At 43.5% G+C, this 17102-nt stretch overlaps 1 protein-coding gene and 1 long non-coding RNA gene across 2 annotated transcripts in view; one reads left to right on the top strand and one right to left on the bottom strand.

Annotated features, from left to right (window-relative positions):
* KCNQ1 (potassium voltage-gated channel subfamily Q member 1) overlaps positions 1 to 3527 on the bottom strand; it is a 544480-nt gene extending 540953 nt beyond the window's left edge. Inside the window, exon 1 of the mRNA XM_084632327.1 lies at positions 2810 to 3527. Coding sequence (XP_084488453.1) covers positions 2810 to 3516 — 707 coding nt within the window. The 5' untranslated portion in view covers positions 3517 to 3527. The remainder of the gene's footprint in view (positions 1 to 2809) is intronic.
* Positions 3528 to 4032: 505 nt separating this feature from the next.
* Positions 4033 to 16383, top strand: LOC311522818. Its single transcript, XR_014712189.1, has 3 exons — positions 4033 to 4165; positions 7327 to 7444; positions 15862 to 16383. It is a non-coding gene; the product is annotated as an uncharacterized lncRNA (long non-coding RNA).
* The last annotated feature ends 719 nt before the right edge of the window (positions 16384 to 17102 follow it).

The following is a 17102-nucleotide window of genomic DNA, read 5'->3' as shown; positions in this document are numbered from 1 at the left end:
AGTGGATGCTCACTGGGGTCAATGCTAATACCATGCATTTGTGCGCTCACGGTCCTTTGAAAAAAAAATAAAAAGTTTTCTGTGCACCCTATAATTCCATTCCTAAAACAGAATTACAGTATCTTAATTTATCTGTCCCACCCCTCAAAAAGTAACCAAGCAAACAAGACCAGCCCATACTACCTACTAGCATACCTGCAAAATTCTATTTGAAAAATTAGGGCCAGGTCTTCAACTAGAATATATCAGCATAGCTCCATTAAAGTCAATGGAGTTATACCAATGTATACCTACTGAGGATCTGGCTATAAGGTTTAAATTAAGGAAGCACAGAAACGACCTTCATTTCTTTCTTCAGTTGTATAACTCCTAAAGTGCCAAATTGTTCTCCCCCTAGAACAGAATTGTTCCATTTTTCACTGAGGAGAGAACTGACGTGGCACAACTACTATTTAAACCCCTGGATGTAGGTTTACAATCTGAAAATGGACATGCCCATAAAACAGTAGCATGAATGTTACTGGCGTGAGGACACACTTGGCCATGACTTCTATTCTTCACGTGTATCTTTCCTACACCCAGCATTAAGGTAAAACTCCTAATAATTTTAGAAGATATTAGCAAAGATTTTCAAAAGTTATTTTGGGCGCCTCAATTTTGGGCACAAACAGCACTTATTTCTACAGATGAAAGATTCTGTATTTACTGTATAATACTATTTATAACCTTATTCTTTATTTCAAATAATTGCTTTGATCATCAGAATTAAAAAAAAAAAGTCACCAGAACTGACATGGGTCCTGTTCCTAGGACTGGGCCCTTAAAATGCCAAAGATGCTAGGTCAGATAGAACCGGCCTGATCAGACAGAGAAACTTCTGTATTATTCAGCTTTCAAAAGTGATTTTATGACATGCTAACATCAATCCATAACATTTCTTCTGGATCTTATTACCTGGAAGTAATATTGCAAATTGCTCAAAGGCGATGTAAACCCTTTATAACATAGAGATTAAAAAGCATTAATTTTTCATGCATACATTTGTAAGCTGCTGATGAACAGCACTGATCCGCCACTGTGCTCGTTCAGGACTGGCACATTGCTCCATGTGAAAGGACACTATAGACATTGTACATAATTCAGCACCTGAACACAGTTACAGCACAGAAGCTCTAGCATACTCCAGAACTCATCTTCTCTCTTGCCTACAATCACCAGAAGTATTATCAGCTTGAAGCACTGTCTCTACAATAGAATCAGGCCTGGTAAAGCTACAGTTGCCACTACATCATCTATCTTCCTCCAATGGAGCTACAGCAGCAGAATAATGGAGTTGCCTAATGTGAAGGGGATGGTGAAATAAATAATATACTGTAACTGAATAATTAAGAATTAATTATTTAAAATCCTTATTTGCATCAAAGAATGAGCCATTTAAGATGTAACCTACTTTATCTCTTTCTATACCAACCAGAGGAAACATATAATTTGTGTCAACCATAAGAGAATGCCCTGTTATGAAAGGCACCTGATTCTATGTTCTTATTCTAGTAAATATGTAAGATGTCTTCAGGTTCTTGGATTTTTTTTTTTTAATAAAAGCCCACTCTGACACATCTATAGGGCTGCTTTGGTTTCCTTATACATAATCTGGAATAAGATACACATGGGCAAAAGTTTGATGTTCAATGCTTATTATGCCAACCAGAAAACCATAAGTTAACTGTTGCAATACTTCATAATTAAAGAAATTCAGGAAACCTCCTGCCAATATGTAGGTTCTGGGGAAAGAGGTAAACACCATGTAAAGTGAGGAGGTGGGCTAACAAGCTAGTCTTTCAATACAGGCGTTGTTAGTGCTCATTTCAGTCATTAGTAAGATGTTTGATGCACTATTTAAAGGTACTGAGGACCTAATTCTACCACCCTTACTCACTTTGAACCAGATTCTGATGCCCTTACCTACACTAACATTTTCCTCCTCCTCCCCCTGCAGGCCATGAGTTAATTAGTTAATTAACAGTCCCACTGATTTCAGTGGGACTACTTGCAGAGTGAGGCACTATGCAATGTGAGAAAGGATAACAGAATCAGGCCCAGAATAATTTTTCAAACAAACATTAACAGACAGATTAAACTGCCCTCTGAAAAACAAAATTTATTTGCTCTGGTAATATGGCTGGAATGAGGAGTTCTCAACACTTCATGCCTTGGTCACCAAGAACAGGAATGAATGAATGGAACACACATAGGTCAAACACATTCATTAAAAATAGATACAGGCCAGACTAGATAAGAAGATTTACATTTACTTGGCTAGGTAGATTTTGTTTGTAAAACCTTAAATAAGAGCAGTTTAGAATCTGCATAAGACCTACATGGGCGCATATACACCTGACCCAGCAAAGTAAATGTTTGCTCTGACAGAGGGAGAGCAACAACAAACTATTAACCAACACCACAACCAGGGATGTGAAATTTACCACAGATTGCTCTGTAAATCAGTCTGCCTGGAGTCTGGAAGGCACCTTAGCTCAGTGCAGTTTGTCCTTTCCAAGAATAAGTCAGATCCTTCAACAACTGGCTGTAATCACAGTGTCAAAGCCTAGGACGCAGGCAACCCCCTGCTCCCCCTCCCTCCAGAGTGGTGCCTTATGGCAGCAGCATTTGACCCCAAGCAGCTGTCAGGACATCAGGGAAGAAGGACATTGGAGGGCAGAGGGCGGGCTGCACCAAGCGGTGGCTGATAGCCCCACAAGGGCACTGCCAGCAGCGGAGACCCCAGGGGGAAGCGAAGTTTACTACTCACACAGTGAAGTGATACACGAAGCACTTCCAGCCGGTGGGTCTCTCTAGGAAGTTATAGACCCTGCCTTGGATGTTGGTCCTGCTCAGCAGCGGTCTGCGGATGCTGTAGATGGAGACCCGAGGGTCCAAGCTGATGTGTGGCCGGGGGCAGTCCGTGTTCACCACCACCATCTCTCTCTTGTAGGGCGGCTCGCCCCGATCCGGATCCGCCGGCTGGCTGGAGCCCTGCTGCATCTGCTCCTGGTCGGGGGCCATAGGGGCGTAGTGGGCATTGGGGGTGCTTTCGGCCAGCTCCAGGGCGGAGGGCTTCTTGCTGGGAGTCATGCTCCCTTTCCGGGACCCAGGCAGCCGTCCCAAGCTCCAGCGTCTCTTCTCAGGCTTGGGGGAGGAGGTCATGGCCGGAGGGGCGTAAGGGGAAGGCGGAGGAGGAGTGTGCGCGACGAAGGAGGGAAAGGGGCAGCCGCTGCAGGGACGGGAGGCAGGGATGCAACCCCGGCGCTGCCCCGGGGAAGGAAGGCGGGAGAGGGACAGCCAGCCACCGCCGGGGCGTCTCTCACACACTCCCTCCGCCGCTCCCGCAGCGCTCCTAGCCCGGCCCACCCCGGGGGACGGCCCCCGCCGGGAAAGGTACGAGGTCTCCGCCTCCCTGCCCGGCTGCCACCCGAGCCCCGGGGACAGCGGGAGCTGCCGGGTCCCCGCCCGGGGCATTCCCCGGACAGTTGGCACGGGCGGCTCGTTCCTCTTGGCGCGCGTCCAAGCTCGCGCCAGGCTCGCTCGGTTGGAGGAGGGTGTAAAGCAGAAAGCCCGCCCTGGGCACTGCCCGCTCCACGGGGCCGGGGCAGGTCAGACACTGCCCCGCCGCGCGCAGCCTCGCCCGCCTGCCTGCCGGTCGGTGGCAGCGGAGATGGGGCTCGGGTGCTGCCTTGGGGTTGGAGCAGGTAATGGGGACCGGATTGTCTCTGTGGGACGGATGAGCCAGACGCCTGCCCTGGGAAGGGAAAGGAAAGAGCCACTCTTTGGATTGGATTGGTTTTTGTTTTTTGTTTTTTGTTTTTGTTTTTGTAATGGATGATTGGTGGGGCTTACATTAAGGGGCAATTTCCAGAGGGGTTTCGCTTGTGTCCTTGTTTCAACCAAGCAGGGGAGAAAAGGCCCTAGCCAACCTCTGTTCAGGTGACTATCCCTTCTGTGGAGATTGGGTCCAACGCTGGTGCAGAGAGCAGCCTCTTCTTTCTGGAGTAAAGGAGGATTGGGAAGAGAGGACAGCACCATGGCTCACTGGCCAGCCACCAGGGGAGAAAGCAGCTGCATCCTTTCAAGCCTGCAGTAACTTTTTCCAAGGTGCATGTAAGAGCAGGTGAGGGGCTTTACCTCAGAAGGGTCTTTCTAAGGAACAAGCCCTTTGCAGGGCCTTATTCATATGTTGTTGATGCTGGTGCAGGGCTGTGTCTACAGACACAATGTCCTCAACTAGATCTCTAGGTGTAAATAATAATTTGTGTCTTAGACTTTGGTGTTAAACTGTTCTTTTTATTATCTCACCGCCTCCCACACACACTGCATCTGTCCATTTCCTCCACTGGTTGCATCCTATCTGACATGCAGACTCTGAGTAGGACTTGTCAGAAATTCTCCCCCAGAAGGTTTGGGGGCAGAAATTCTCCTCCAACTCTTTGGCAGCTGCATCCTTTCAAGCCTGCAGTAACTTTTTCCAAGGTGCATGTAAGAGCAGGTGAGGGGCTTTACCTCAGAAGGGTCTTTCTAAGGAACAAGCCCTTTGCAGGGCCTTATTCATATGTTGTTGATGCTGGTGCAGGGCTGTGTCTACAGACACAATGTCCTCAACTAGATCTCTAGGTGTAAATAATAATTTGTGTCTTAGACTTTGGTGTTAAACTGTTCTTTTTATTATCTCACCGCCTCCCACACACACTGCATCTGTCCATTTCCTCCACTGGTTGCATCCTATCTGACATGCAGACTCTGAGTAGGACTTGTCAGAAATTCTCCCCCAGAAGGTTTGGGGGCAGAAATTCTCCTCCAACTCTTTGGCAGCCTAACCTGGCAGGCTGATGGAGAGCTGAGAGTGTGGAAGCTCTGGGAAAGCCAGCCCCCAAGTTCCCAGGCTGTCAGCTCTTCAGCACGCCAGGCTCCCAAGGTCCACAGCTCCAGGGCAGCCCACTAGGCAGACTGCCCATAAGCCAGAGATCCCAGGGGGTACAAGGTCAGAGACAGGGCCATTCGCTTTCCCACAGTAATTAAAAAAGTTTGATTTTCATTCCAAAGTAGAATCAAACCATATTTTGAAATATTGAAATCCTCTGTGAAATGGAATTACCTTTCTCCCCACAACTCTAATTGTGAGGTTATTGGTGCAGGGACTGTCTTCCTTGTTATTTCTCTGTAACAGTGCCTTTCACAATGGGGCCCTAGTTTTTCATTGTGGGTTCTAGGTGCTACCATGATATAAATAAACGATGAATCGGTGATTGAACTAGAGAGTAATAAGTTTTGCCCCTCAGCTCTCAGACTATAGTTGACTCTCTCATCACTACCTTTAAAATATGTTTGCTTTTGTGGAGGCTGCTGCTGTATGTGTTTGGCCAGTACTGTTAGGTTATATGAGGGCTTCGCCTAGTTTTTTTGTCTACTGTTTTAAGCAATGACTTACTTTACTATGACAAATTGTTTCACGCCACAGTCACAAGAGCCTATGCTGCAGCAATTAGCTAACCATTTCTATTCCCAGACCTAAAAGGGAGATTATCTTTGGTCTGGAGAGCTGTTTTTTTTTCTTCTAGCCCAGAATAGAATAGAACTAGTTAACAAGCATAGCTATGCTGAGTTCATGGGCGATACTTGTGCTTAAACAAAAATGTTGTGGTAAGATAAGGGGCTATATAAAGTTAAACAAAAACAGCCTTACTAATTGCAGCTCCATTCAAACCAGAGAGAGCTATAGAGCGGGATTGGGCCAGATCCTCAGGTGGTGTAAATGAGCATGATTTTATGATCTGGCCCCTTGTCTTTTAAATGAAGAAAAGTAAAACATTGGTCTTTCAAAAAATAAAGACTAAATACATCTGTTTGAAAAATAAGCTGGCAGTGATTGTTTTTCATGAGAAAAAACAAATATAATTAGCAAGTCACGTTAGCAAAACAGCATGCCAGAAGAGGTAAGGTCTGCCTTTCATCTAATCTACAGCCAGCCAGATTGTGCCTAATTGGCACTGACCCATGTTGGGTGTGGTATGAAATCACTATCTGTCAAGAGCTTTCTGTGCCAGATAGGGAGAATTCACATGCTGCACTGTGGTGTAGCATACCACCCTATCTGTACTCAGCCAGCTCCGCTGACCAGTACATGGGTGTTGGAGATCATGGCCATGCCTCCTTACTGTCTCCTTTGTGATACCTTCACAGCTGCCAACTTTCACGCGGTAAATAAGCACCCCGACTTTCACAATAAGCCAAAAATCAAGCTAATCCCATTTCAAAACAAGGCCAAAACAAGCCAATCCCTAAGAACCCCAACACTCTGTGTGACTAGATCCCTCCAGCGTGCAGTCTGGGCCTGCAGTGGGCCTGCTGTGCACCCCTGACTCTCCCCCCCTTGCCCCTGCTTGCCCCTTACCCCTGCTATCTCCCCCTTGCCCCTGCTTGCCAGGAGCCAATTACAAAAAAAAAAAAAAAAAGCAACAAGCAACAAGCCAAAAACTAGCCAACAAACAACTCACAAGCCAATTAAGCCAAAAACAAGCCCAATTTCTGCCCCCCCCCTTTTTTTTTTTTGGTGGGTTTGGCATGTCTGGGTACCTTGTGCCTCTGGGTTTGCTAGAAGAGAATAGACCTTGTGCTCCCTCAAGTGCACAGACTGTAATTGTGCCCGGTCCTTGTGCATAGGATGTAAGGAGAAAGAGAGTACCTCTCCAGACCCTGTGCACCTGTACAAAGGCCATGAAAAATCTGCCCCTTATTATAACCAATTGTATGATTTAATAACAAGGTTTTTGTTTCTAATCTAGTCAAAATGATCATTTGGTTTTTGGATTAGCCAATGGAAGTGCTGATAATGCAAAGAGGAAAGTTTTGGATTTCAGTAGAAATAAAATGATGCCTTCTCTCTGGCCACCAGTACCAACTTCCTGGGCTCTGAATTAGCAGGGATTTTAGTAATGTCTGATTGTGGTGTGCTTGGCAGCCAGCAAGACCATCCGTGTGACTCTTTGGGGCAGATTGCAAGGGTCCCCCACCTTTATTTATATGAGATGAGCAGTTACCCATATGAGAAGTGTACTCACAAACTAACTTTTTGTATATTGTCAATCTCTTTTGTTATGGGGTTTCACACGTAAGCCCAGTGTGAAAAATGAACAAATTCAATTATTATCCTCCATTGGTTGAGGCCTACCACACTGCGGTTCTGGTCCTTGACTAGGACTCCTGGGCCCTATGATGATAATATTAATAATGTTTTGATATGGAAAAGCTAATCTATTTGTTTTTTAAATAAAATAGGACATTTCTATAAAAGCAAGGCATATTTTTTTGGACAAGACAGTAACCGATCCCCGGAGATACAGAGAAGAAGATTGAAGAATCAAGAAAAATAAGGGACAACAAAGATGCCTGAAAGGTAAACTTTAAATTTGAGTAGGATGCTCTTGGAAACCTGAGTAATTGTTTTACGGATACTGTGACATGGTTTTATATTTTCTTAATTAAAACATGAGATGATGACAAAAGAGATGGTCGGAATTCTGAGACAGGTTTTAGACTTGAAGAGAGGAAACTTTTACATAACTCAAATAAATTATTTTCAGCATACAAAACAAGATAGAAGATGGACTCATCCAGTTAAAGAAGTAAAAGAAGAAAATTAAAGGTTAAAAAAATTGAGGAATATATTTGTACCTAAGTAAACAAATACAGCAAGGTGAACAAATAAGAAGAATTAAAAGTGATCTAAATGATGGAGAGTATGACATAACTGAAAGCTAGTGGGATGATTCTCTCAAATGAAATGTCAAAATTGAGTTCTTAGCACCTGAATCCACAGATTGACAGAGCTAGAAGAGTACACAGAAGTCACCTACTACAGGACAGGCCCAACAAAGAAAATAACAGAACGCCACTAGCTGTCACCTTCAGCCCCCAACTAAAACCTCTCCAACGCATTATCAAGGATCTACAACCTATCCTGAAGGACGACCCATCACTTTCACAAATCTTGGGAGACAGGCCAGTCCTTGCCTACAGACAGCCCCCCAACCTGAAGCAAATACTCACCAGCAACCACACACCATACAACAGAACCACTAACCCAGGAACCTATCCTTGCATCAAAGCCCGTTGCCAACTGTGTCCACATTTCTATTCAGGGGACACCATCATAGGGCCTAATCACATCAGCCATGCTATCAGAGGCTCGTTCACCTGCACATCTACCAATGTGATATATACCATCATGTGCCAGCAATGCCCCCCTGCCATGTACATTGGTCAAACTGGACAGTCTCTACGTAAAAGAATAAATGGACACAAATCAGATGTCAAGAATTATAACATTCATAAACCAGTCGGAGAACACTTCAATCTCTCTGGTCACTCGATTTCTGATCTAAAAGTGACTATTCTTCAACAAAAAAACTTCAAAAACAGACTCCAACGAGAGACTGCTGAATTGGAATTAATTTACAAATTGGATACAGTTAACTTAGGCTTGAATAGAGACTGGGAGTGGTTGAGTCATTATACAAAGTAAAACTATTTCCCCTTGTTTATTCCCCCTTTCCCACCCCCCACCCCCGCCCACTGTTCCTCAGACGTTCTTGTTAACTCCTGGAAATGTGCTGGAAATGGCCCACCTTGATTATCACTTCAAAAGGTTTTCTCTCCCCCCACCCTAATCTCCTGCTGGTAATAGCTCATCTTAAGTAATCACTCTCCTTATAATGTGTATGATAAACACCCATTTTTTCATGGTCTGTGTGTATTTAAATCTCCTCACTGTACTTTCCACTTTATGCATCCGATGAAGTGAGCTGTAGCTCACGAAAGCTTATGCTCAAATAAATTGGTTAGTCTCTAAGGTGCTACAAGTCCTCCTTTTCTTTTTGTGAATCCAGAGAATAATTACTTTAATTATAATGCAGAAGAGTCATTAAGTACCTGGTATTTTATGTACAGCATGCAACATTTTCAAATATAAACAATTATATAATATGTGTGCACCAATTCCAGTTTCTCATCATACAAGTTATTCTTGTCTCTGTATTCATTTATATATAAACTTTTTGTATTTTGTTTCTATTTTACAAAAGAAAAAAATAATTTAAAACAGAAGAAAATAAAAACTCTGAGGAGCACTGTATAGATAAAAGAACTAGGAATAGAAAGAAGAGGGGGAAGAGTGTCAAAAATGCATACCAAGTCAGGCAGCAATGCTTTGATACCGAAGACAGTAGTGAAATGCTTTGGATAAGGAGGATACAGGGAATTAAAAATTAAGGAGGAACTGTAATACAGTCAACATGGTCACTGCTGCTCAGTAGTAATTACAATTTACAATCTATGAAGGACACAGTAAATATTTAATAATCAGAAAGGAAAGGTTAATAAGATATGATATTGTTAACTTATTATAACAAGGTACCTACCATGTTATACATTTGCATCTGGAGGAAGATGGTACATTTGGAATTGGATTTTAAAAGGTGAGCAGCATTGGCCTAATTCTGCTCCCATTAAAGTCTATGGCAAAATTCCCAGCTCCATTGATGTTGATAGGAGCAGAGCGAGTCCATCATTCAGCACTCTTAAAAATCACACCCTGAGTCTATGGTAGATCGCGAATTTTTGTCCCGCCTTGGGGCTGCTTTTATATTCATCACCCATGTATATAGTTGAATGTGAGATGTATTTTTAAGATCTTTCTGATCTTTTGAGTTTTATATATTATATAGCATAAAAATGCAGAGTCACATCTTTCATCATTACTGAACATTTATAAGGCAGAGTTGGTGCAGTGAGTTACAGAAGAGGAACACGCTTTCTTTGTGTAATTAGTTCCCTGTATCTAATGTAAGAGTCTTGCAGTTTGAAAGCATATGGGTGCTCTGTGTGTCCTGAAAACCAAAGCACTTACACTGGCAATTACAGACTTCCGTGTCAGACAGTTTTTCAACATAACTAAGTTTGACTTCGATATCTGCATTCTAACTGTTGCTGCTAAGGGTTTTTTCCGTTTTCTTCTCTCTGTCTCTCTCTTTTTTATTTTTTGGTGCTACTTCCTGTTTAATGAAAACTTCTGTGCAGCTGTGGAGATGGGGGTGGGGAGAGAAGTTTTTGATGTAAACAAACTTTCCATGGAGAAACAGCAAAATACGTTTTAACAACAACAACTCCTCGCTTAAAATCAGTGATAGTGCTTACCTGAATTCCACTCACTGTAGAGTCCCTTGGTTAATCATTCTGTAAGAAGTCTGTTTAAAAAGCCAACCAAAGAAATAGATAACTGTGACTCAGTAAGGAACTGAGAAGTATTGTCCGTAGTGAACTATGGTTCAGTGAAATACAGAATGTTTCAGACACTTTCATACATTAACATATGCACAGTTTTTCAAACTCTCACAATATTCACCGTTTTTCTTAATGCCCCAACTCCTGGAGGCATGTAATTACATGAGAATCTCAGCTTTCAGGGAAAAAAATGTTTCTAGCCATCACAGTTGCAAAGTAAAGCTTGAGAACAAGACTCTAAAGGATCAAAAACCAGAAAGCAAATAAAAAGAATCCTAAATTTCTTTATTTACTGTTTTTAACTCTCATTAGTTTTAAGTCAGTATCATGATTTTTGAGGAATTGACTTATTTTTAAATGCTTAGGGTGGGCAAAAGTATATACAGGCTACTGCTTGGAGTTTTCAGTGCACATGTGAATGAATTAGACATTGTTTTAAATTGTTAATAAGTCACAATCTGCCCTCATACCACACTACTAGAATCAAAAGCTGAGATTTTTAAAGCTACCTACAATATTGGGTCACCCAAATCCCATTAAAACTAATGAGGACTGAGTGTCCAGATACTCTAGGTGATTTAGAATTTGTCCCAGTCTTCACTGTATTTTAAACTGTGCAGCACCTGAGGATCTCAGCAGTGGGGTGCATCATAAATATAATTATTATAATACTGAATAATTAAAAGAAAATGTATCAGAATGAACTATTTTAACTAAGGCCTAGAAAGTTTTACCAGCATAGCTATGGCAGTTAGGAATGGGGGGGAGGGGTGGGTGGAAATCACACCCCTAACTAACAGCTCTGCTAGCAAAGCCCAAGTGTGGACGCAATTATACTGGCCCAAAAAAGAAAAACAAAAAACACCCTTTTGCTGACATAGATCATTCCGTTCAGGGAGCTAGTTTAACCTACAAACAAAAAGCGAGGAAAAAAGAAGCTTTTGCTGATATAAGCTGTGTTTCCCAAGGGGAGGGGGCTGTTGCTGGTATAGCTCTTCCAGCAAACTTTTTAAGAGCAGAGAAGGCCTAAATTTGATAATGAAGAGGAGTTGAGATATTAGGTTTCTTTTTCTTCTTCTTTTCTTTCTGTCATAGTTCAGCACAGAGGCCCTGCTTTTACTTGGTATTCAGCAAACAGCTGGTGTAGCTCAGACTCATAGACTTTAATGTCAGAAGGGACCACCATGATCATCTCCTACTCACCATGATTCCCTCCTACACATTGCCTCCTGCATCATCGCCACTCTGAAGATGACAAAGAAAGACTCAATTTATACCAATTGAATTTACTCTGGTTTCAATCATGGATAACTGCTACCTGTGCATACTATGGCTTCCTTTGTCGAGCCATGAAATTTTTACCAGTGCAGCTTCACTTGTTGCTGACCTCTGATGGCTGAATCAGAGCTAAGCCCAAATATACACCAGGCCTTAAACATTTCTCCCCTTTAGATGCACCTATAATTGTTGTTATTGCACCTTCAATTTAAGAACAGTCCTCATTGGTATGTATTCTATTCCATTCAAGAACCCAATAACTTACTTTACTGTTCTTGGAATATTAGGATTTGGGCTCCCTGCTACTGTTTCAGAATTTTAGGTTATGGTCCTGCAGAAACTTATGCATATGCTTTACTTTAAGCATGAAAGTCGTTCCACTGACTTCCCATTGAAGTCAATGGAATGACTTGCATGCGTACATGTGTGCTTAATTTTAAGTATTTGCTGGACTAGGCCTTATTTTGTTACACATGCTTGAGGAAGGAAAGGAAGGCTTGTTAAGGAAATTCCTGCTTCTTTCTGCCTTGTCTACCCACTGGGTATTTGCCCTGATTTCAGCCACTGCTGGCCAGCTATTGCTGTAGCTGTACCAATGCAAACTCCAAGTTTAGACAAGGAAACCAGTATTAGCTATCATTTATATCAGTGTAGTTTACCCCAGTATCAAGTGTTTGGCTCCATTGGTGCAAAATAGTGGCTTTGTCCATGTACACTAAAGTTTTGTTTTAATATAGTTACACAGGTGGCTGGAATCTTATGACAAACCTCTGTTTTTACCTTTTAGTCAGTTTATTGTAACTAGGCTTTCCTGGTCTATGCTAAGTGATGGCAGCATCACACTACTAGTATCTTACTCATATTATTGTCAGGGAAAGAATGACTCACATTACAGCAGTCATTATAACATGGATGTTATGACTAGCAACCCCAGTTACAGACACAAGGTAGTTACTTGACCTGAAACATTCATGTGCACTCAATACATAACACCACAAGAGTGTGCTATCAGTTTCGTTTTAATAGCCCTCCTAGGCCTAATCTACACTGTTACTCTTCTACTAACTCTTCCCACCAGTTCAGCTCCACTGGTAGGAGTGCTAGTGGAGACAAGGCAACACCAGTCACCAGAATTTTAACCACTGCAACATCTAGCACAGCTCTCAGTAGAATCAGTGATAGCAACACTGGGAAATAGTAGGGTGAAATGGCCGGTGTAGACTACAGTTCTAGAGCATATTATCACTGCTGGCCTTCAACCCTGGAAATACAACAATAGAATGCGGATAGGCAAACAACATATATCTGCCTGTTCTGAAACATCACCTTCTTCTGGCTGCTTAAGGGTTTAACAACTGTATTAGAGAGAATAGTTCCTGACATGACTGAGCAAAGTGTGAGCGGGCCAAGCATGCATGTGTCAGTACTTGAAGTTCACATCAACTGCTCACCAGGCTCATAAATAGACATTGTCTGAAAAGAATAGAACAGCTTTTAAATGTTTGTTAGTATGATCTTTTGTTAATTTATTTAAAGAAAAATGACACAGAAAATAGCTTACAATTTAGAGGGTTGAAATTGGTTTGAGCAAATATTTTTGCTAAGAGTTAATTTGTCTGCAGCTATAGCGGTGAGGTTGGGACTATGATTGGTAGAGATAAGTAGATCAGTTACAGGAAACAAAGAGAAACATATTATTTAGCACGTACCAGAGATGGCCGATAAACCTGACTCTGGAGGCTGTTTGGATAAGCAACCAGAGGATAGACCTATGACGATTATCAATTTTTAAGAGCTTCATGCCCACGCCCCCTAACATATCCTGCCTAAACACATGAAGTACACATCTACCTTTATACACATTTCATCCTTGAGACCAGCTCTTACTCTTTATGACTCTTCACTGGGTTACACGTATTGGGGAATGCGCGCAATTCTTTTTTTTTTTTTTTTTTTCTTTTCAGGAATTCTAGGGCTTACAAAGTGCCCAGGTTTTAGGCCATAAAGCACAGACCAAACAAAGCATTTAAGCTTATGAGTATTCCCACTGGCTTCATGTGCTTCCAGTTAAGTATATGCCAAAAAGCTTTGTTAGATTGGAGCCTACATTTTTATGATGAAAAGCGTTTTAATATTTGCTATTTGTTCTGTCTGCTTAGTCCCCTCATTCACATATGAATTAATGCTTCAGTTCCCTGACTGAATGACTGAAACGGTTATCAATAGGAGAATATACCAAACAAGTCACTTCCAGTTCAAACTTTCGATCAAGTGAGTCTTGCAAACATCTCTACAAATACACTACGAGTTTATGTCGGATTTAGCAGTGCTAAATCGAATTAACCCTGCACCTGTCCACACAACGAAGCCATTTTTTTTGGCATAAAGGGCTCTTAAAACTGATTTCTGTACTCCTCCCCAACGAGGGGATTAGCGCTGAAATCGACATCGCCGTTTCGAATTAGGGTTAGTGTGGTTGCAATTCGAAGGTATTGGCCTCCGGGAGCTATCCCACAGTGCACCATTGTGACCGCTCTGGACAGCACTCTGAACTCGGATGCACTGGCCCGGAGTACAGGAAAAGCCCCGGGAACTTTTGAATCTCATTTCCTGTTTGGCCAGGCGAGCTCATCAGCACAGGTGACCATGCAGTCCCAGAATCAAAAAAGAGCTCCAGCATGGACTGAACAGGAGGTACTGGATTTGATCACTGTACAGGGAGAGGAATCCGTGCTATCAGAACTACATTCCAAAAGACAAAATGCCAAAACATTTCAAAAAATCTCAGAGGCCATGAGGGACAGAGGCTACAGCAGGGACGCAACACAGTGCCGCGTGAAACTTAAGGAGCTCAGACAAGCGTACCAGAAAACCAAAGAATCAAATGGATGCTCCGGGACAGAGCTCCAGACATGCTGCTTCTACGCTGAGCTGCATGCAATTCTAGGGGGGGCTGCCACCACTACCCCACCCCTGTCCGTGGACTCCGATGATGGGGTACTCTCCACTATGCCTGAGGATTTTGCAGACAGGGAAGATGGGGAGGAGGAGGACGAGCTTGAGGAGAGCACACAGCACACTGTTCTCCCCAACGGCCAGGATCTTTTTATCACCGTGACTGAAATACCCTCCCAACACAATGAAGCCAGAGAAGGGACCTCTGGTGAGTGTACCTTTTAAAATATAATACAGGTTATAAAAGCAAGCGTTTTTTAATGATTAAGTAGCCCTGAGGACTTGGGATGCATTCGTGGCCATTACAGCTATTGGAAAAGTCTGTTAACGTGTCTGTGGATGGAGTGGAAATCCGCCAGGGACATCTCTATGAAGCCTTTGCAGAAGGTTTCTGGGGAGAGCAGCCTTATTCTGTCCTCCATGGAAGGACACTTTACCACGCCATGCTAGTAGGAAGTAATCTGGTATCATTGCATGACAAAGTCTGGCAGCGTATGGTTCCGGTGTTTGCTGCCATTCAAGCAACAGCCATTCTTTATCTCTCTGTGTTATATTCTCTGTGTATATATAAAGTCTGCTGCAGTTTCCACGATATGCATCTGATGAAGTGAGCTGTAGCTCACGAAAGCTTATGCTCTAATAAATTGGTTAGTCTCTAAGGTGCCACAAGTACTCCTTTTCTTTTTCCTCAGGAGAGTGATATCGTTCATGGTAACCTGGTTGAAATAGGGGAATTTAATTAAGGGGACATTCAGAGGTGGCCTTTCCTACTGGGCTGTTTGCCTGCGGCTGAAAAGAAATCCTCCCCACAGTTAGCCACACGGTGGTGGTGGGGGCATTGGCGCTGAGCTGTTTGCGTTTGGCTAGCAGGGATCTTCCCTGATACCAGCCACGCGGTGTGGGGAGGGGTAAAGCGATCATCCCAGAGAATTGGATGGGGCGGGGGGTTAGTTTGGTTTCTGCTGCTGCACGTTAACAGGAAAACCGCAGCACTAAATGGCCAACTCAACGTGTTTTGCTTGGTATGGGAAAGGAGGGCGCTGCTGTTATGAAGGTTGCAGAAGCCGAAAGACTATGGCTTACCATGGCCACCTGCAAGCCAAATTCTGTTGCCCAGCACTACGTGTGTGATCTCTAACACCAAAGCCGCAGGCACTCAATATAAGATGCAAAATGCGACCTTGTACCAAAATCACATGTGCTATATAATGTGAATAGTGTTGTTCACCGTGAAAGAGTATAGCCATTGTTCTGTAAAATGTATCTTTTAAAATACTATACTCCCTTTTTTTCCTCCAGCAGCTGCAAATGTTTCAAGCCTCCCTCCTCCGTCCCAAAGGCCATCTCAGATAAGGCGGCGAAAAAAAGGCACGCGCGATGAAATGTTCTCTGAGTTCATGCAGTCGTCCGGCACTGACAGAGCTCAGCAAAATGTGTGGAGGGACACAATAGCAGAGTACAGGAAAGTGGCCGATGAACGTGATGAGAGGTGGTGGCAGGAAGATCAGAGGAGGCATGAGGCAACGCTGGGGCTACTGCAGGATCAAACAGACATGCTCCAGCGTCTGGTGGAGGTTCATGAATGGCAGCAGGATCACAGACTGCCGCTGCAGACCCTGCTTAACTGCCCTCCCTCTTCTCCAAGTTCCATAGTGTCCTCACCCAGACGCCCAAGAACACAGGGGCAGGGGAGGAGGCTCCGGGCACCCAACCACTCCACCTCAGTGGACAGCCCAAGCAACAGAAGGCTGTCATTCAAGAAGTTTTAAAGTGGCCTTTTCCTTCCCTCCTACCACACCCGACCCGGGCTATCTGGTGAGTTATCTCCCTATTTTTATAATAAATTAATAAAGAATACATGTTTTTTAAATGATAGTGACTTTATTTCCTTTGCAAGCAAGCTGTGATCGAAGGGGGGAGGGCGGGTGGCTTACAGGGAATTCAGAGGCAACCAAGGGGGCGGGTTTTCATCAAGGAGAAACGAACAGGAGTGTCACACAGTACCCTGGCCAGTCATGAAACTGGTTTTCAAAGCTTCTTTGATGCGCAGCGCTTCCTGCTGTGCTCTTCTAACCGCCCTGGTGTCTGGCTGCGTGTATTCAGTGGCCAGGCTATTTGAATCAACCTCCCACCCCTCCATAAACATCTCCCCCTTACTCTCACAGATATTGTGGAGCATACAGCAAGCAGCAATAACAATGGGAATATTGGTTTCGCTGAAGTCTGAGCGAGTCAGTAAATTGTGCCAGCGACCCTTTAAACGTCCAAATGCGCACGCTACCACCATTCTGTACTTGGTCAGCCTATAGTTGAACAGCTCCTGACTACTGTCCAGGCTGGCTGTGTACGGCTTCATGAGCCATGGCATTAAGGGGTAGGCTGGGTCCCCAAGGGTAACTATAGGCATTTCAACATCCCCAACAGTTATTTTCTGGTCTGAGAAGTAAATCCCTTCCTGCAGCCATTTAAACAGACCAGAGTTCCTGAAGACGCGAGCGTCATGAACCTTTCCCGGCCATCCCACATTGATGTTGGTGAAA

This window comes from Lepidochelys olivacea (genome assembly GCF_965140295.1).
Source record: "Lepidochelys olivacea isolate rLepOli2 genome assembly, chromosome: 6".
NCBI lineage: Eukaryota > Metazoa > Chordata > Testudines > Cheloniidae > Lepidochelys > Lepidochelys olivacea.
Note: the sequence above shows the minus strand (reverse complement) of the source record. Positions and strands in the feature narration are given on the sequence as shown.